This window comes from Mustelus asterias, chromosome 31, assembly GCF_964213995.1.
Source record: "Mustelus asterias chromosome 31, sMusAst1.hap1.1, whole genome shotgun sequence".
NCBI classification, from domain to species: domain Eukaryota; kingdom Metazoa; phylum Chordata; class Chondrichthyes; order Carcharhiniformes; family Triakidae; genus Mustelus; species Mustelus asterias.
Window position 1 is genome coordinate 912,262 of NC_135831.1, and position 20,600 is coordinate 932,861.

Genomic DNA, 20,600 nt, shown 5'->3' on the forward strand with positions numbered 1-20,600 from the left:
CTGACACTAAGTGGGCCTGCAGTGATTCCCTGCCTGTCTCTAACCTCTCCTCTCCCCATCGCTTTACCCACAGCTGTACGGCAGACTGTACCGTGTGGTTGAACCCAAACGAATCCGCCTCAGGGACGCCATGGCACAGCTGGCGGAGAAGCAGGCCTCACTTGCTGACGCACAGGCTAAGTTAAGAGAGGTGGGTGCTGCCTTGTTCTAATGTGTTGCTCTGCGGCTTTGTTAACTCTCCATCTCCCACCCGCAGCTTGCTGGAAGCGACAGGGAGCTCAGTGATTTCGGACGGGACAGACACCGTCCACTCCCTTTGCTGGCAATCGGACTTTGTAAACTTTCATCAGAATGCCAGGACTTTGCTCCAGATTCTCCCTGTCCTTCTCAATGCTGCCAGCGCACTCAGCAGCTAAATCCGCACTCAGGCTGTCACACTGAGGGCCAGGAGGAGAGATTGGATAGAACCATAGAAAATTACAGCTCAGAAACAGGCCTTTTGGCCCTTCTTGTCTGTGCCGAACCATTTTATGCCTAGTCCCACTGACCTGCACTTGGACCATATCCCTCCACACCCCTCTCATCCATGAACCCGTCCAAGTTTTTCTTAAATGTTAAAAGTGACCCCGCATTTACCACTTTATCCGGTAGCTCATTCCACACTCCCAGGTTGGGATTATTGGTTGGGATTATTTTAGAAACATAGAAAAACTACAGCACAAAACAGGCCCTTCGGCCCCACAAGTTGTGCCGAACATATCCCTACCTTTTAGGCCTACCTATAACCCTCCATCCTATTAAGTCCCATGTACTCATCCAGGAGTCTCTTAAAAGACCCTATTGAGTTTGCCTCCACCACCACTGACGGCAGCCGATTCCACTCGCCCACCACCCTCTGTGTGAAAAACTTTCCCCTAACATTTCCCCTGTACCTACCCCCCAGCACCTTAAACCTGTGTCCTCTCGTAGCAGCCATTTCCACCCTGGGAAAAAGCCTCTGAGAGTCCACCCGATCTATGCCTCTCAACATCTTATACACCTCTATTAGGTCTCCTCTCATCCTTCGTCTCTCCAAGGAGAAAAGACCGAGCTCCCTCAGCCTATCCTCATAAGGCATGCCACTCAATCCAGGCAACATCCTTGTAAATCTCCTCTGCACCCTTTCAATCTTTTCCACATCCTTCCTGTAATGAGGCGACCAGAACTGAGCACAGTACTCCAAGTGGGGTCTGACGAGGGTCTTATAAAGCTGCATCATTATCCCCGGACTCCTAAACTCAATCCCTCGATTGATAAAGGCCAGCACACCATTTTCCTTGGAACAAAGAAGGCTGAGGGGTGAGTTGATTGAGGTGTACAAAATGATGATGAGGGGGAGAGATAGCAAAAGGGAAAATGCTGGAAAATCTCAGCAGGTCTGGCAGCATCTGTAAGGGGAGATTAGAGCTGACGTTTCAAGTCCAGATGATCTTTTGTCAAAGCTCCTTTGAGAAAGGGTGGTCTGGGCTCGAAACGTCAGCCCTTTTCTCTCCTGACAGGTGCTGCCAGACCTGCTGAGATTTTCCAGCGTTTTCTCTTTTGGTTTCAGATTCCAGCGTCCGCAGTAATTTGCCTTTATAAAGGAAGAGATAGAGTGGAGAATTCTAGAACCAGGGGACACAGATTCAGGATAAGTAGCAGTAGGTGTAGAGGGACAGGAGGAAAAACCTTTTTTACGCAGAGGGTGGTGGGTGTCTGGAATTCACCGCCCGAGTTGGTGGTGGAGGCAGAGACCCTAAACTCCTTTAACAAGTACCTGGATCTGCACCTTAAGTGCTGTAAACTACAGGGCTATGGGCCCACTGCGGGAAGGTGGGATTAGAAAGGGCACCTGGGTGTCCTCAGGCTGGCATGGACAAGATGGGCCAAATAGCCTCCTTCTGTGCTGCAACTTTTCTATGGTTCTATGATAGAGCAGCGGACTGAGTTCTCGGAGAGGGTCCTGAAGAGATTTCTGCAAAGGGATTGAGTGATGAGTTGAGGAGGTGAGATTAGACAAGGAGACAGGCTCTTTGTGTGAAATGGCCTTTACCCATTGCTGACATGTGATTTGGCCTAATGGAGACAATGGGGAGTGAGGGGTGAGTGCGGGACACTCTACCTGGCCCTCCAGACAGGCCTCCTGAGCATCCCATCCCTGCCCGACCTTTCCCGTGACGAACACCAATACCCCATACATCTCGCTGCTTCCCGACAAACCCTCACCCAGGAACAGGCACAGTCCACAGAGTGTGAGGTGACAGTGGAAGCTGCCACATTCTGGAGGGAGCCGGAAAGATATTCGTCAAAGAAAGCGAAGTGAGAGATGTAGAGAATTTTCGGACTGGCAGGCAGGTTGTAGTTTTCCCTGCGAGTTTCACTGCAGTTTTCTCACTGGCTGAGGTTTTCCAGCGTTGAGTTGCAGTTTTCACTTCTGGTCCTGAACAAAAAAAACAAAGAAAATTACAGCACAGGAACAGGCCCTTCGGCCCTCCAAGCCTGCACCGACCATGCTGCCCGACTGAACTAAAACCCCCGACCCTTCCGGGGACCGTATCCCTCTATTCCCATCCTATTCATGTATTTGTCCAGACGCCCCATAAAACTCACTACCGTATCCGCTTCCACTCCCTCCCCCGGCAACGAGTTCCAGGCACCCACCACCCTCTGTGTAAAAAATCTGCCTCGTACATCTCCTTTAAACCTTGCCCCTCGCACCTTAAACCTGTGCCCCCTAGTCATTGACTCTTCCACCCTGGGAAAAAGCTTCTGATTATCCACTCTGTCCATGCCCCTCATAATCTTGTAGACTTCTATCAGGTCTCCCCTCAACCTCCGTCGTTCCAGTGAGAACAAACCAAGTTTCTCCAACCTCTCCTCAGAGCTAATGCCCTCCATACCAGGCAACATCCTGGTAAATCTTTTCTGTCCCCTCTCCAAAGCCTCCACATCCTTCTGGTAGTTCCGTCTGTTTCGAACGCAGTGATTTGTGAAACATGCCTGGCTTGGTGGTGGTGGGTGCTTTTTGGGCTCCCAGCGGTTGTTTCCAACGCTCTTTACCATTCCACACCCCCCCCCCCCCCCCCCAACCCCCCCAGGTGGCTGAGAAGCTGGATACTCTGAAGAAACTGTACGATGAGAAACTGGCTCAAAAGGAGGAGCTTCGCAAAAAGTCGGAGGAGATGGAGATCAAAATGGACCGTGCAGCCAAGCTGCTGTCAGGCCTGGCTGCAGAGAAAGTACGCTGGGAAGAGACCGTCAAGGTGAGTGTGTGGGGTGGGGGGGAGCGGGGGGGGGGGGGGGAGGGGGGCTGGGGGAGGGGGGGAGGGGGGGCAGCGGCGTGCAGCAACTGTACAGATTGTCAGTGTTGCTCTGGGCATGGAGGGTGGAGATGGGGGAGTGCAGAACCCCCAACACAGCAAATTCCACAGATGAGGGGTTTGGCTTACGAAGAGAGATTGGGCAGTTTAGGCCGACACTCGCTGGCATTTCGAAGAATGAGAGGAGATCTAATTCCGGCCTCGTTCAATTCCAGCCTCGAGTCACTGTCTGCGTGGAGTCTGCACGTTCTCCCCGTGTCTGCGTGGGTTTCCTCCAGGTGCTCCGGTTTCCTCCCACACTCCAAAGATGTGCAGGTTAGGTTGATTGGCCATGCTGAATTAATAAATCAGCTGGATAGTCAATATCTTTTCCCAAAGGTAGGGGAGTCTAAAGCTAGAGGGCATAGGTTTAAGATGAGAGGGGAGAGATACAAAAGTGTCCAGAGGGGCAATTATTTCACTCAGGGTGGTGAGTGTCTGGAACGAGCTGCCAGAGGTAGTAGTAGAGGCGGGTACAATTTTGTCTTTTAAAAAGCATTTAGACAGTTACATGGGTAAAATGGATATAGAGGGATATGGGCCAAATGCGGGCAATTGGGACTAGCTTAGTGGTAAAAACTGGGCGGCATGGACAAGTTGGGCCGAAGGGCCTATTTCCATGCTGTAAACCTCTATGACTTTATAAATTGACCCTAGTGTCAGAGGGACTAGCAGGGTAAAAATGTGGGGTTACGGGAATAGCGTCTGGGTGGGATTGTGGTCGGTGCAGACTCGATGGGCCGAATAGCCTCCTTCTGCACTGTAGGGATTGTGTGATTCTGTGATAATTGAGATGTACAGGATGAGAAAGGGGATGGACAGGGTAGACGTGGAGAGGATGCTTCCTCTTGTGGTATAATCTAGAACAAGAGGTTTTAGCAATAAGGATAAGGGTAGACCAGGATACCATTCAGGGTGGACCATTAGGACGGAGATGAAGAGACATTTCTTCACCCAGAGAGTGGTGAGCCTGTGGAATTCATCACCACAGGAAGTAGTTGATGCCAAAATATTGAATGTATTCAAGAGGTGGCTGGATATAGCACTTGGGGGCGAATGGGGTCAAAGGTTATGGGGAGAAAGCAGGATGAGGCTATTGAGTTGGATGATGAGCCATGATGGTGGTGAATGGCGGAGCAGGCTCGAAGGGCCGAATGGCCTCCTCTTGCTCCTATCCTCTATGTTTCTATGTTTTAAGGGGTAGCAGATTTAAAACAGAGATTAGGAGAAACTACTTCTCTCAAAGGGTGGGAATTCACTGCCTCAGAGTGCGGCGGATGCCGGGACGTTGAGAGTAAATTTAAGGAGGAGACACAGATTTGTAATTAGTAATGGGGCTCGTAGAATCATAGAATCCCTACAGCGCAGAAGAAGGCCATTCGGCCCATCGAGTCTGCACCAACACCAATCCCACCCAGGCCCTATCCCCGCTTAGCTAACCTGCTAATCCCTCTAACCTATCACACCCGGGACAATGAGGGTTAATTTACCATGGCCAACCCCCCTAACCTGCACATTTTCGGACTGTGGGAGGAAACCGGAGCACCCGGAGGAAACCCACGCAGACACGGGGGAGAACGTGCAGACTCCACACAGACGGTGACCCGAGGCCGGGAATCGAACTCGGGTCCCCGGCGCTGTGAATCAGCAGTGCTAACCCACTGGGCCACCCAGAAGGGTTGAAGGGTTATGGGGAGCAGGCAGGGAAGTGGAGTTGAGGCTGAGATGAGATCAGCCATGATTGCATCGAATGGCGGCACAGGCTCAAGGGGCTGAATGGCCTCCTCCTGCCCCTGGTTCTCACATTCTCGTGTTCTAAACCGCCGCCACCCTATCCTGCAGCCGATGAAGCTTCTGCATATTGTGCCGGTGTTTGCTTAGCGGTTTTCCGACCAGTCCGCCTGCCAGGGAGGAACGTCCCTGGACAAGGCGGCAGGGATCGGAGTCAGCTCGATGGGCAGAAACTCACTGCGGCCTTGGCCTACAGATCCCTCAGCTCCCTCTGCCACCTCCTGCTGCTCCTCTGAGGATTGTAACTTATTCTGTAACTTGATTTTGTGTCTCTGGGCACTGTTTGAGAGCACATTTCCACTCCATCTGACGAAGGAGCAGCGCTCCGAAAGCTTATGGTATTTGCTACCAGATAAACCTGTTGGACTTTAACCTGGTGTTGTGAGACTTCTTCCTCTGAGGATTGCCAGTGTATTAAAAATGGGAGCTGCATTCTGTATCGCAGGCTCCGGGATTCCCATCAGCACTCCTCCTCCTCCTCCTTCTCCTGTGCGTGACCTTGTGCTTAGCTGCTGTTCCCCCTTCCCCCAGTGGTGGTGATGGAAAGTCAGGCTGAAAGCCCGCCTCTCTGAGAGTTCTGAAGGTCCCACCAGCGTTAGGTGCATTCCTGGATGGTTAAGATACCCTAAAAACCCCTTCAGAGAGTCAGCCGAGGGCAGCCAGCAATCCCTTTGCCGATCACTGGACATCCAACAAAGCCCCGGCATCTGGGTGGGTTCAGGGACTGGAGCTGACAGCATCGATCGAGAGTGGTGCAGGGGTCCTGAGGGCAAATTCTGCTGCTAGCGTGCAACCCACTGGGCCATTGTGTGGCCAGGCCACCGTACGACAACGCTCAATTTATAATAACCACCATCTCGCTGCTGTTTACCTGATGTTGAAAATAGGGAGTTGATGAGACAAAAGGGAAGTATTGTCTCTCTTGTATCCAAAATTAATTTGAAGGGACACTATGTCAGGGCCACTTGGTGATGTGTCTGGTTGCTTCGTCTAGCCAGGGTTGCTGTAACACTGAAAGATCGAGCCTGTAGTTAATGAGTATAAAACTTCTCTCTGGAACCTGTTCCACACCTGCTTTCGTCACGTGCCACATTGCTCGAGTATTCTGTTAACAACATTGTCCATCCTCGCGTGGCCAGCTCCAACAGGTCCTTTTCTCTTCCCTGCCAGGGTCTCGAATCGGACATGGGTTACCTGGTTGGAGACTGCCTGCTGGCCTCAGCCTTCCTTTCATACATGGGCCCTTTCCTCTCAAATTATCGGGAGGAGATTGTTACTGACATCTGGATGAAGGAGGTGAGTGTCAGAGGGCCAGCACCTCGTGTGTTGTTTCTGCACATTATTACTGACCATTATCACCAGGTTATCATGGTGCCTGTGTACTGAGGTGTACCTGTGTGCTGTGGTGTACCTGTGTACTGTTATGTACCTGTGTGCTGTGGTGTACCTGTGTGTGCTGTGGTGTACCTGTGTGTGCTGTGGTGTACCTGTGTGTGCTGTGGTGTACCTGTGTGTGCTGTGGTGTACCTGTGTGTGCTGTGGTGTACCTGTGTGTGCTGTGGTGTACCTGTGTGTGCTGTGGTGTACCTGTGTGTGCTGTGGTGTACCTGTGTGTGCATTGTGGTGTACCTGTGTGTGCTGTGGTGTACCTGTGTGTGCTGTGGTGTACCTGTGTGTGCATTGTGGTGTCCCTGTGTGCGCTGTGGTGTACCTGTGTGTGCTGTGGTGTACCTGTGTGTGCTGTGGTGTACCTGTGTGTGCTGTGGTGTACCTGTGTGTGCTGTGGTGTACCTGTGTGTGCTGTGGTGTACCTGTGTGTGCATTGTGGTGTACCTGTGTGTGCTGTGGTGTACCTGTGTGTGCTGTGGTGTACCTGTGTGTGCATTGTGGTGTCCCTGTGTGCGCTGTGGTGTCCCTGTGTGCGCTGTGGTGTACCTGTGTGTGCATTGTGGTGTACCTGTGTGCGCTGTGGTGTACCTGTGTGTGCTGTGGTGTACCTGTGTGTGCATTGTGGTGTACCTGTGTGTGCTGTGGTGTACCTGTGTGTGCTGTGGTGTACCTGTGTGTGCATTGTGGTGTACCTGTGTGTGCTGTGGTGTACCTGTGTGTGCTGTGGTGTACCTGTGTGTGCTGTGGTGTACCTGTGTGTGCTGTGGTGTACCTGTGTGTGCTGTGGTGTACCTGTGTGTGCATTGTGGTGTCCCTGTGTGTGCTGTGGTGTACCTGTGTGTGCTGTGGTGTACCTGTGTGTGCTGTGGTGTACCTGTGTGTGCTGTGGTGTACCTGTGTGTGCTGTGGTGTACCTGTGTGTGCTGTGGTGTACCTGTGTGTGCTGTGGTGTCCCTGTGTGTGCATTGTGGTGTCCCTGTGTGCGCTGCGGTGTACCTGTGTGTGCTGTGGTGTACCTGTGTGTGCTGTGGTGTACCTGTATGTGTTGTGGTGTACCTGTGTGTGCACTGTGGTGTACCTGTGTGCACTGTGGTGTACCTGTGTGCATTGTGGTGTACCTGTGTGTGCTGTGGTGTACCTGTGTGCGCTGCAGTGTACCTGTGTGTGCTGTGGTGTACCTGTGTGTGCATTGTGGTGTCCCTGTGTGTGCATTGTGGTGTCCCTGTGTGTGCATTGTGGTGTCCCTGTGTGCGCTGCAGTGTACCTGTGTGTGCTGTGGTGTACCTGTGTGTGCTGTGGTGTACCTGTATGTGTTGTGGTGTACCTGTGTGTGCACTGTGGTGTACCTGTGTGCATTGTGGTGTACCTGTGTGTGCTGTGGTGTCCCTGTGTGCGCTGCAGTGTACCTGTGTGTGCTGTGGTGTACCTGTGTGTGCTGTGGTGTACCTGTGTGTGCTGTGGTGTACCTGTGTGTGCTGTGGTGTACCTGTGTGTGCATTGTGGTGTCCCTGTGTGTGCATTGTGGTGTACCTGTGTGCTGTGGTGTACCTGTGTGTGCTGTGGTGTACCTGTGTGTGCTGTGGTGTACCTGTGTGTGCTGTGGTGTACCTGTGTGTGCTGTGGTGTACCTGTGTGTGCTGTGGTGTACCTGTGTGTGCTGTGGTGTACCTGTGTGTGCATTGTGGTGTCCCTGTGTGCGCTGCAGTGTACCTGTGTGCATTGTGGTGTACCTGTGTGCACTGTGGTGTACCTGTATGTGTTGTGGTGTACCTGTGTGTGCACTGTGGTGTACCTGTGTGCACTGTGGTGTACCTGTGTGCATTGTGGTGTACCTGTGTGCGCTGTGGTGTACCTGTGTGCGCTGTGGTGTACCTGTGTGCGCTGTGGTGTACCTGTGTGCGCTGTGGTGTACCTGTGTGCGCTGTGGTGTACCTGTGTGCGCTGTGGTGTACCTGTGTGCGCTGTGGTGTACCTGTGTGCGCTGTGGTGTACCTGTGTGTGCTGTGGTGTACCTGTGTGTGCTGGGGTGTACCTGTGTGCATTGTGATGTACCTGTGTGCACTGTGGTGTACCTGTGTGCACTGTGGTGTACCTGTGTGCATTGTGATGTACCTGTGTGCACTGTGGTGTACCTGTGTGCACCGTGGTGTACCTGTGTGCATTGTGATGTACCTGTGTGCTGTGGTGTACCTGTGTGCTGTGATGTATATGGTTTGCCTTTTGCATTCCCACCGCACTAGCGGTCGGTGTGTGCTGTTGGTTGCACAGGACAAGTCTGGGCAGAGTGACTGGGATAACAGGAGCAGTGCTGTTCCTGAACAAGTGTCGATCTTCGAATGGCCGCAGTCTCTCTGAACTTCCCTCACATCGTTTCCAAGCTGCAACTCTCTCTGTCCCTCCTGTTACTGTGCTGACACCTTCTCACCTTCTAATTCATCCTTTTGCAGCAAAATCTCAGCTGCCTCAGTAATCCCTTCTTCCTGTTGCTTTCCTACACTGAGAAATGCCCAGGCTGTGAACACTGCCCAGGCTGTGTACAAGGCCCAGGCTGTGAACGAGGCCCAAGCTGTGTACAAGGCTCAGGCTGTGTACAGGGCCCAGGCTGTGTACAGGGCCCAGGCTGTGTACAGGGCCCAGGCTGTGTACAGGGCCCAGGCTGTGTACAGGGCCCAGGCTGTGTACACTGCCCAGGCTGTGTACAAGGCCCAGGCTGTGTACAGGGCCCAGGCTGTGTACAGGGCCCAGGCTGTGTACAGGGCCCAGGCTGTGTACAGGGCCCAGGCTGTGTACAGGGCCCAGGCTGTGTACAGGGCCCAGGCTGTGTACAGGGCCCAGGCTGTGTACAGGGCCCAGGCTGTGTACAGGGCCCAGGCTGTGTTCAGGGCCCAGGCTGCGTACAGGGCCCAGGCTGCGTACAGGGCCCAGGCTGCGTACAGGGCCCAGGCTGTGTACAGGGCCCAGGCTGTGTACAGGGCCCAGGCTGTGTACAGGGCCCAGGCTGTGTTCAGGGCCCAGGCTGCGTACAGGGCCCAGGCTGCGTACAGGGCCCAGGCTGCGTACAGGGCCCAGGCTGTGTACAGGGCCCAGGCTGTGTACACTGCCCAGGCTGTGAACACTGCGGAGGCTGTGTACAGGGCCCAGGCTGTGTACAGGGCCCAGGCTGTGTACAGGGCCCAGGCTGTGTACACTGCCCAGGCTGTGTACACTGCCCAGGCTGTGAACACTGCGTAGGCTGTGGACAGGGCCCAGGCTGTGTACAAGGCCAGAGTGCGGCGTGAGCAGTGTTTGTACCCAGTTTCTTGCCTGGCTGATTGTACTGCCGTCAAACTCTCTGAATGATATTCCCTACAGATCAACCAGAGGGCAGTGCCCTACTCCCCCGACTTTGCCTTTGCAAACTTTCTCTCCAATCCCACCACAGTGCGAGACTGGAACATCCAGGGCCTGCCAACGGATGCCTTCTCCACAGAAAATGGAGTCATCGTAACCAGAGGCAACAGGTACGGTGGGGCTATTCACCAGAGGGAGGGGGCAGCAGAGAGATATGTAACACCAACAGACCAGGGTCAAGGAGGACAATTCCACTGTCAGTGCTGGGGAAGTGCCGCACTGTCAGAGGGTCAGTGCTGAGGGAGTGCCGCACTGTCAGAGGGTCAGTGCTGAGGGAGAGCCACACTGTCAGAGGGTCAGTGCTGAGGGAGTGCCGTACTTTCTAAAAATTGGTTCAGCTTCACTCTCTGAGGGTCAGGCAAGTGATACCCTGTGACAGTGTAGGGGGAGCTTTACTCTGTATCTAACCCCGTGCTGTACCTGTCCTGGGAGTGTTTGATGGGGGACAGTGTAGAGGGAGCTTTACTCTGTATCTAACCCCGTGCTGTACCTGTCCTGGGAGTGTTTGATGGGGACAGTGTAGAGGGAGCTTTACTCTGTATCTAACCCCGTGCTGTACCTGTCCTGGGAGTGTTTGATGGTGGACAGTGTAGAGGGAGCTTTACTCTGTATCTAACCCCGTGCTGTACCTGTCCTGGGAGTGTTTGATGGGGGACAGTGTAGAGGGAGCTTTACTCTGTATCTAACCCCGTGCTGTACCTGTCCTGGGAGTGTTTGATGGGGGACAGTGTAGAGGGAGCTTTACTCTGTATCTAACCCCGTGCTGTACCTGTCCTGGGAGTGTTTGATGGGGACAGTGTAGAGGGAGCTTTACTCTGTATCTAACCCCGTGCTGTACCTGTCCTGGGAGTGTTTGATGGGGACAGTGTAGAGGGAGCTTTACTCTGTATCTAACCCCGTGCTGTACCTGTCCTGGGAGTGTTTGATGGGGACAGTGTAGAGGGAGCTTTACTCTGTATCTAACCCCGTGCTGTACCTGTCCTGGGAGTGTTTGATGGGGGACAGTGTAGAGGGAGCTTTACTCTGTATCTAACCCCGTGCTGTACCTGTCCTGGGAGTGTTTGATGGGGGACAGTGTAGAGGGAGCTTTACTCTGTATCTAACCCCGTGCTGTACCTGTCCTGGGAGTGTTTGATGGGGACAGTGTAGAGGGAGCTTTACTCTGTTTGATTCAGTGCAATGTACTAGGAAATCCTCTGGCCATCACAATGCTGGGTTTGCATTCTGTGCGAGTTAGTGGAATGTGAGCGAGTCTCTTTGGGTAAGGGGTGTGATTGTAAACGGAGCTGGAAACTGCTGGAAACGACTCAGATTCACACCTTGACATTAGTCCTTCTCTCCCTCAGGTGGCCTCTGATGGTGGACCCACAGGGTCAGGCTCTGAAGTGGATCAAGAACATGGAGTTCTCAAAGGTACAAGGCTCATAAAACTAGAAGCTGCAGATACAAGCTGAGCACCAACAGGGGGAACAAATACATAAATCCACATTATTTATCAACATGATGAGGCAGCACGGTGGCACACTGGGTTAGTGCTGCTGCCTCACAGCGCCAGGGACCCGGGTTCAATCCCAGCGGCACGGTGGCACAGTGGGTTAGTGCTGCTGCCTCACACGCCAAGGACCCGGGTTCAATCCCAGCGGCACGGTGGCACAGTGGGTTAGTGCTGCTGCCTCACACGCCAAGGACCCGGGTTCAATCCCAGCGGCACGGTGGCACAGTGGGTTAGCGCTGCTGCCTCACAGCGCCAGGGACCCGGGTTCAATCCCAGCGGCATGGTGGCACAGTGGGTTAGTGCTGCTGCCTCACACGCCAAGGACCCGGGTTCAATCCCAGCGGCACGGTGGCACTGTGGGTTAGTGCTGCTGCCTCACAGCGCCAGGGACCCGGGTTCAATTCCCGGCTTGGGAAACTGTGCAGAGTCTACACGTTCTCCCCTTGTCTGCGTGGGTTTTCTCCGGCTCCTCCGGTTTCCTCCCACAGTCCGAAAGATGTACTGGTTAGGTGGTAAATTGCCCCTTAGTGTCAGGGGGATTAGCAGGGTAAATGCATGGGGTTATGGGGATAGGGTCTGGGTCGGATTGTGGTCGGAGCAGACTCGATGGGCCGAATGGCCTCCTCCTACACCGTAGGGATTCTATGATTGGCCAAGACGGTGAGGTCAATAATGCATTGGCAGCAGGGCGAAGGTCATGACTCCCTGGAAGTGGCCAACCTTACAACAGGCAACACCTGATGACACAGCTAACCCTGAAAGCTTACCTGGACCGCGTGGTCCTTCAAACAGTCTGCATGATCTGTTTAAAAAGTGTAGGACTCACCCCTCACCCCTTCCTCAACATGTGGCGGATGGGACGGCCCACCATTTGCTGGGGTCCCGCCGCTATCAACCGGGTTTCCAGGTGTTCACACTCTCGGCTGGGGGTCGGGAAAGGGGTGGGGTTGGGGGGTGGTTGCCTGCAGTGGGACTGGAAGATCCCAGCAGTGGGAACAGCCGGAAATACCCAGCCAAAGAATCCCTACAGGATACAGAATTCCTGAGTGGGACTGCAGCAGTGGCTCCCGGTTAGAACAGGGTGACGTCCCCAGCAAAACGCAGTGAGGGGAGGATAGTAACACATTGCAGATAACCCTGCCCAAAACCCAGCCAGCGTCCCGGCCCAGATACAGCAGCCTCGCCTCTCTGTGGCCAAATCACAATGTCCTCCTCCCGTCCTTCAATTTTCCCATCTTCTCTCGAGGTAGATATCAAACTGGCAGGAGGGTCTGTGCCTGTGGGTGCAGAACGCTGCCAGCACCTCCCCGAAATGGCCGTGCTCGGAGTTGTGAGAACTCCGACAGGACCAGCAGCCTTGGCTGCTGTTCTTGCTGCTGCTCCCTCGACCAGGCAACTTGGATTCGATAGAGGCGGTGCTCTCACTGTTGCCCTGGTTCTCATGATGTGGAGATGCCGGCGTTGGACTGGGGTAAACACAGTAAGAAGTTTAACAACACCAGGTTAAAGTCCAACAGGTTTATTTGGTGGCTTTTGCTGCCAAATAAACCTGTTGGACTTTAACCTGGTGTTGTTAAACTTCTTGCCCTGGTTCTGATCAGCCTGGTGTTTGCACGTACATCGCCTGAGTCACCACCACTCCAGTGGTGCAGCTCAAGCTTGGTAAGGAGGGGGCTCCGGCACCCTTCACACTGTCCACAACATTTCACCCTGGCCACAAAACCTTTCAAACCACCCCATTAGTCATTCACTGAAATAATAAAAAATATCTTTCTCAAATTCCCAGTCACTGTGGAATAACACAGAAGATGGTACTCATGATGTGGAGATGCCGGCGTTGGACTGGGGTGAACACAGTAAGAGTTTTAACAACACCAGGTTAAAGTCCAACAGGTTTATTTGGTAGCAAATGCCATCAGCTTTCGGAGCGCTGCTCCTTCGTCAGATGGAGTGGAAACCTGCTCTCAAACAGGGCACAGAGACACAAAATCAAGTTACAGAATACTGATTAGAATGCAAATCTGGTTGGTTGTAGGGGACAGTGTAGAGGGAGCTTTACTCTGTATCTAACCCCGTGCTGTACCTGTCCTGGGAGTGTTTGATGGGGGACAGTGTAGAGAGAGCTTTACTCTGTATCTAACCCCGTGCTGTACCTGTCCTAGGAGTGTTTGATGGGGGACAGTGTAGAGGGATCTTTACTCTGTATCTAACCCCGTGCTGTACCTGTCCTGGGAGTGTTTGATGGGGTCAGTGTAGAGGGATCTTTACTCTGTATCTAACCCCGTGCTGTACCTGTCCTAGGAGTGTTTGATGGGGGACAGTGTAGAGGGATCTTTACTCTGTATCTAACCCCGTGCTGTACCTGTCCTGGGAGTGTTTGATGGGGGACAGTGTAGAGGGAGCTTTACTCTGTATCTAACCCCCTGTGCTCTACCTGTCCTGGGAATGTTTGATGGGGGGCAGTGTAGAGGGAGCTTTACTCTGTATTTCACCCCGTGCTGTACGTGTCCTGGGAGTGTTTGATGGGGACAGTGTAGAGGGAGCTTTACTCTGTATCTCACCCCGTGCTGTACGTGTCCTGGGAGTGTTTGATGGGGGACAGTGTAGAGGGAGCTTTACTCTGTATCCAACCCCGTGCTGTACCTGTCCTGGGAATGTTTGATGGGGGACAGTGTAGAGGGAGCTTTACTCTGTATCCAACCCCGTGCTGTACCTGTCCTGGGAGTGTTTGATGGGGGACAGTGTAGAGGGAGCTTTACTCTGTATCTAACCCCGTGCTGTACCTGTCCTGGGAGTGTTTGATGGGGGACAGTGTAGAGGGAGCTTTACTCTGTATCTAACCCCGTGCTGTACCTGTCCTGGGAGTGTTTGATGGGGGACAGTGTCGAGGTAGCTCTGCTCTGTACCTGATGATATTGTACCTCAGCATGCTGGAGCGCATAGAAACTAGGAAATAAATTAAAACGTTCACTTTCATCCCTTAAATAAATGACTTGAGCAAAAAATCGATGAATGAGTGAGTGTGAGTGAGTTTGAGTGAGTTTGTGAGATTGAGTGAGTTTGAGTGAGTTTGAGAGATTGAGTGAGTTTGAGTGAGTTTGTGAGATTGAGTGAGTTTGAGAGATTGAGTGAGTTTGAGTGAGTTTGAGAGATTGAGTGAGTTTGGGTGAATTTGTGGGTTTGAGTGAGTTTATGAGATTGAGTGAGTGAGTTTGTGAGTGTGAGTGAGTTTGGGTGAGATTGAGTGAGTTTGAGAGATTGAGTGAGTTTGGGTGAATTTGTGGGTTTGAGTGAGTTTATGAGATTGAGTGAGTGAGTTTGTGAGTGTGAGTGAGTTTGGGTGAGATTGAGTGAGTTTGAGAGATTGAGTGAGTTTGTGAGATTGAGTGAGTTTGTGAGATTGTGTGTGTGAGTTTGGGTGAGTTTGTGGGTTTGGGTGAGTTTGAGAGATTGAGTGGGTTTGGGTGAGATTGACTCACACTGGGTTTAATGATGTTCAGGCCAGTTGGAAAATCATTTGCAGTATACACCCCCATCTGCTGGCTGTAACACAGAGTGCAGCTATAATAAGCTGCAAACATTCTCACCATCATACACTCCCAGAACAACTGAAATCACGCTTAGACTGGCAGCTGGAAGGTGCACTGGTTAATTGACTATTTCATGTAGATCCTGTCCACCGCAGCACAGTAACCCACTGTCACCCAGAGTCAATTCCAGCCTCAGGTGACTGTGTGGAGTCTCCACATTCTCCCCGTGTCTGCGTAGGTTTCCTCCGGGTGCTCTGGTTTCCTTCCACACTCCAAAGATGTGTGGGTTAGGTGGATTGGCCATGATAAATTGCTGCTTCGTGTCCAAAGATGTGCAGGTTAAGGGGATTACCGGATAAATACGTGGGGTTACGGGGATGGGGCCTGGGTAAGGGTTGGTGCAGGCTTGATGGGCTCAATGGCCTCCTTCTGCAGTGTAGGGTTTCTATGATTCTAACCTCTTTGTGGTTACTGTTTCCACAGGGGCTGAAACTGATTGATTTTCAGATGACTGATTACATGCGTGTGCTGGAAAAGGGAGTGCAGTTTGGATCTCCTGTTCTACTCCAGAATGTTCAGGAAGATCTGGATCCGTCACTGGCCCCCATCCTCAATAAATCCGTCACTAAAGTGGGTAAGTGTCCAGGTGTGGCCAAGACCACAGAGCAAGGAGACTTGACCAGCTTGGCAAGTGTCCAGGGGTGGCCAAGACCCACAGAGGAGGAGACCTAACCAGCTTGGGAAGGCTTTGAATGGGACCACTCTATAAACTCCAGCACTCGAAGGGATAAGGAGAGTGAATTGTTACTCTGGTCTCAGAGTCAGACTGGATGAGCTGATCTGAAAGTGACTGTCCTCACAGTGAAATGGCTCTGAGTGCACAGGCCATGTTAGAAATGGCAGCAAAGGTGGGTTCCCAACTTCAATTCCCTGCTCTCTCCCTGCAATTCAGCCCAGGGGATGGGCAGGGGGAGAACGTGGCATCTCTCACCCACTCGAGGTCCAGAGCGGCTAGGAAATAGGCAAGGACTCCCTGATCGAGTGGGTTATAGATGCCACGTTCTCCCCCTGCCCACCCACTAGGCTGAGATCAGTTGAATTAGTCGCAGCAGGGAACTGAGTGGGGCTCCTGGCACAGAGGAGGAAGCGAGACGAGGAGGAGGCGATGGCCTAGCGGTATTATCGCTAGATTATTAATCCAGAAACTCAGCTAATGTTACTGGGGGACCCTGGGTTCGAATCCCGCCCACGGCAGATGGTGGAATTTGAATTCAATAAAAAAATATCTGGAATTAAGAATCTACTGATGACCCATTGTCGATTGTTGGAAAAACCCATCTGGTTCCTTTAGGGAAGGAAATCTGCCGTCCTTACCCGGTCTGGCCTACATGTGACTCCAGAGCCACAGCAATGTGGGTGACTCTCAACTACCCTCCAAGGGTAACTAAGGATGGGCAATAAATGCTGACCCAGCCCAGCGACGCCCGTGTCCCATGAATGAATTTTTAAAAAAGAGTCTCGGATTGAGATTAGCCGAGAGCCGGGGCCAATAGTCCACTGGAACACGGCAGGGACAAGCGTGTGGAACAGCAACTTGGGCAAGGTTGGCAGGCTGAGAGGAATGATACCACTGAGAAAGAAATGGCAAGAATGTAATTCTTTCTTAAAATAAAACATTAAAAGGTTCTCTGCCTGCAACACAGCTCATAAGTTCACAGGAGCAGAATGAGGCCATTCAGCCCATCGAGTCCACTCCCCCACTCGATCATGGCTGATATGTTTCTCATCCCCATTTTCCTGCCTTCTCCCCGTAACCCTTCAACCCCCATTCCCAATTAAAAATCAGTCTCACTCCTCCACAGGGCACCCATGCAGCTTGCGTTTGACGCTGTTCCTTCCCTCCCGCAGCTGGGCGCCTGGTGATGAAGCTGGGAGACAAGGAGATTGAGTACAACAAGGAATTCCGATTCTACATCACGACCAAGTTGTCGAATCCACACTACGCCCCGGAAATCTCCACCAAGACCACCATCGTCAATTTTGCTGTCAAAGTGCAGGTTGGTGGCAGCCCCACCGCACAGACTGGGGCGGGTATCCCGGGGTAGGATTGATAGAAATATCCAAGCCTCCACAGACCGTGTGCGGGGTACCTGCGAGGCTCAGGGACATGGGAAAAGCTTAACTTCAGATTCCCATTCATTTGCATCATTCTCCAGTTACTAAAACTGAGGGCAGAATCCAAAGATGTGCGGGTTAGATGGATTGGCCATGCTAAATTGTCCCTTAGTGTCCAAAGATGTGCAGGTTAGATGAATTGGCCATGCTAAATTGCCCCTTAGTGTCCAAAGATGTGCAGGTTAGGGGGATTGGCCATGCTAAATTGCCCCTGAGTGTCCAAAGATGTGTAGGTTAGGTGGATTGGCCATGCTAAATTGCCCCTTAGTGTCCAAAGATGTGCAGGTTAGGGGGATTGGCCATGCTAAATTGCCCCTGAGTGTCCAAAGATGTGCAGGTTAGGGGGATTGGCCATGCTAAATTGCCCCTTAGTGTCCAAAGATGTGCAGGTTAGGGGGATTGGCCATGCTAAATTGCCCCTTTGTGTCCAAAGAGGTGTGGGTTAGGGGGATCAGCAGGGTAAATATGTGGGTTTACAGGGAGAGGGCCTGGGTAAGATGCCCTGTCAGAGATCTGGTGCAGACTCAATGGGCAGAATGGCCACCTCCTGCCCTGTGGGGGTTACAAAGAACAAAGAAAATTACAGCACAGGAACAGGTCCTTTGGCCCTCCAAGCCTGCACCGATCATGCTGCCCTAACGAAACTAAAAAAAAAACCTTCTGTCCTTACTCGGTCTGTTTCCCTCTATTCCCTCCCTATTCATGGACCCATCTAAATGCCTCTTAAATGTTGCTAATGTGTCCGCTTCCACCACCTCCTCTGGCAGCGCGTTCCAGGCACCCACCACTCTCTGCGTGAAAACCTTCCCCTGCACATCTCCCTTAAACTTTCCCCCCTCTCACCTTGAACCTGTGCCCCCTTCACACTTCCACCCTGGGGAAAAAGCCTCTGACTATCCACCCTGTCTGTGCCTCTCATCATTTTGTGGACCTCTATCAGGTCTCCCCTCAGCCTCCGTCTTTCCAGTGAAAACAATCCTAGTTTATTCAACCTCTCCTCGTAGCCAACACCCTCGAGACCAGGCAACATCCTGGTGAACCTTCTCTGCACCCTCTCCAAAGCTTCCACGTCCTTCTGGTAGTGTGTTGACCAGAACTGGACGCAATACTCCAAATACAGCCTAACCAAGGTTTTATATAGCTGCAACATGATTTGCCAACTCCTGTACTCAATGCCCCGGCTGATGTAGGCAAGCTTGCCACACGCCTTCTTAATCACCTTGGCCACTACTGCCTCACAGCGCCAGGGACCTGGGTTCAATTCTATGATCCTATGCACCGACCCTCGGATCCCAGTGTTCTGGCTGCCCATTTTCCCACCTCACCAGCAGCAGTGTATAATGCCAGCTGTGCCCAAACCACCAGGCTCCAGTGACACAAACCAGCCAATCAGGAATCTGGCCTGAGCCTCATGGTCCGGATTGACGTGCGCCGGAGAGCAGGAACATTCACTTGGAGAATGTGCTCTGGGAATGAAGTGAATGGTGGGGCCAGCGTCCGTCGTGTTGTGGTACAGAGCCAGCGGGTTTGTCTCGGTCTGCTTTTCCTCACTCTCTGTAGGGCCTCGAGGCGCAGTTACTGGGCAACGTGGTGAGGAAGGAGCGGCCTGAACTGGAGGAGCAGAAAGACTCACTGGTGATGAACATCGCAGCCGGCAAGAAGAAACTTAAAGAGCTTGAGGATGAAATTCTACGGTAAGAGGATGAGTTCGACCCCCAGCAAGGCCCAAAGGTCAAGGAGTCTGGCCGACACACACCGGGTAGCCCCAGCGGTTGCTGCTCACCGAACAGGGATGTGGGATCAGTTTGCTGGGTGACACAGTGGGTTAGCACTGCTGCCTCACAGCGCCAGGTACCCGGGTTCAATTCCCGGCTTGGGTCACTGTCTGCACCTTCTCCCTGTGTCTGCGTGGGTTTCCTCTGGGTGCTCCGGTTTCCTCCCACACTCCAAAAATGGGCACAATAAGAAGTCTCACAACACCAGGTTGAAGTCCAACAGGTTAAAGTTCAAGATGATGAAGGAGCAGCGCTCCAAAAGCTCATGATTCCAAATAAACCTGTTGGATTTTAACCTGGTGTTGTGAGACTTCTTACTGTGCCCCAGTCCAACAGCGGCATCTCCACATCAGTCCAAAGATGTGCGGGTTAGGTGAATTGGCCATGGTAAATGTACGGGGTTACAGGGAAAGAGTGGGGATAGGGTCTTTGTAAGACACTCTGTGAGAGAATTGATGCAGACTTGATGGGCTGAATGGCCTCTTCTGCACTGTATGATTCTAAAGTAAAAGTAAAGTTTATTTATTAGCCACATGTAGGCTTACATTAACATTGCAATGAAGTTACTGTGAAAATCCCTAGTCGCCACACTCCGGCGCCTGTTCAGGTCGATGCACCTAACCAGACTGTGGGAGGAAACCGGAGCACCCGGGGGAAACTCACGCAGACACGGGGAGAACGTGGAGACTCCGCACAGACAGTGACCCCAAGCCGGGAATCGAACCCGGGTCCCTGGCGCTGTGAGGCAGCAGAGCTAACCCACTGTGCCACCGTGAGTCAGGAGCTCACCAGCGAGAGGCTAGTTCTCCTGTCAGCCCAGTCGCAGCCTGCATGTGTGGTCCTAGGAATGAGCGAATGTCCCCATCCAGTTAAATATCACATCAGCCGTAAACTGGTGTAAATTCAGCCTGCGAAGGCAAATGCTCCCACCTGTAACCACTCTGGAGTTGGCGGTGGGAGCGCGCTCCAGTTGGGAAGTGGACTTTGGCTGATGCCCTGCCGCAATGCCGGATTGTCTGCTCACTCACTCCAATCCCCTCCTCTCCAGGTTGCTGAACGAGGCAACAGGCTCACTACTCGACGATGTACAACTCGTCAACACCTTGCAGACTTCGAAGGTAACTGCCACCGAGGTAGCAGAACAGATCGAGAGCAGCGAGACCACGGAGGTGAAAATCGACTCCGCTCGAGAGGTTAGTACACACACACACGCACATCAACTGAACTCAACCCAACCCCGCGTGTGTGCACACAACAGCTACAGGCATCATTGGAGAGAGGGAAGTGGGTGAATTGCACCAACTCACCAAGCCTCCTCATGGCAGCACCTTTCAAACTCACCAGCACTGCCATCTAGAAGGTCAAGGGGCAGCAGATACCCGGGAACACCACCACTTGCACCTTCCCCTCCGAGTCACTCACCATCCTGACGCGGCCATTCCTTCACTGCCGCTCGGGTCAAAACCCTGCCTAGCAGCACTGTCGGAGAGCTGGCGCAGACTCAATGGGCAGAATGGCCTCCTTCTGCCCTGTAGGGGTTACAAAGAAAAGTACAGCACAGGAACAGGCCCTTCGGCCCTCCAAGCCCGTGCCGATCATGATGCCCTAACTAAGCTAACAAAGAAACCTCCTGCCCTTACTCGGTCGGTATCCCTCTCTTCCCGAGAATAGAGTGGTG

The 20,600-nt window shown here is 52.7% G+C and overlaps 1 protein-coding gene across 1 annotated transcript in view; it reads left to right on the plus strand.

The window, feature by feature from the left end:
• dnah2 (dynein, axonemal, heavy chain 2) overlaps nucleotides 1–20,600 on the plus strand; it is a 232,295-nt gene that overhangs the window by 178,642 nt on the left and 33,053 nt on the right. The window contains exons 64-72 of the mRNA XM_078200892.1: nucleotides 74–190; nucleotides 3,117–3,281; nucleotides 6,339–6,464; nucleotides 9,909–10,057; nucleotides 11,294–11,360; nucleotides 15,456–15,606; nucleotides 16,881–17,029; nucleotides 18,708–18,841; nucleotides 19,971–20,115. Of these exons, the coding sequence (XP_078057018.1) occupies nucleotides 74–190; nucleotides 3,117–3,281; nucleotides 6,339–6,464; nucleotides 9,909–10,057; nucleotides 11,294–11,360; nucleotides 15,456–15,606; nucleotides 16,881–17,029; nucleotides 18,708–18,841; nucleotides 19,971–20,115 (1,203 nt within the window). The remainder of the gene's footprint in view (nucleotides 1–73; nucleotides 191–3,116; nucleotides 3,282–6,338; nucleotides 6,465–9,908; nucleotides 10,058–11,293; nucleotides 11,361–15,455; nucleotides 15,607–16,880; nucleotides 17,030–18,707; nucleotides 18,842–19,970; nucleotides 20,116–20,600) is intronic.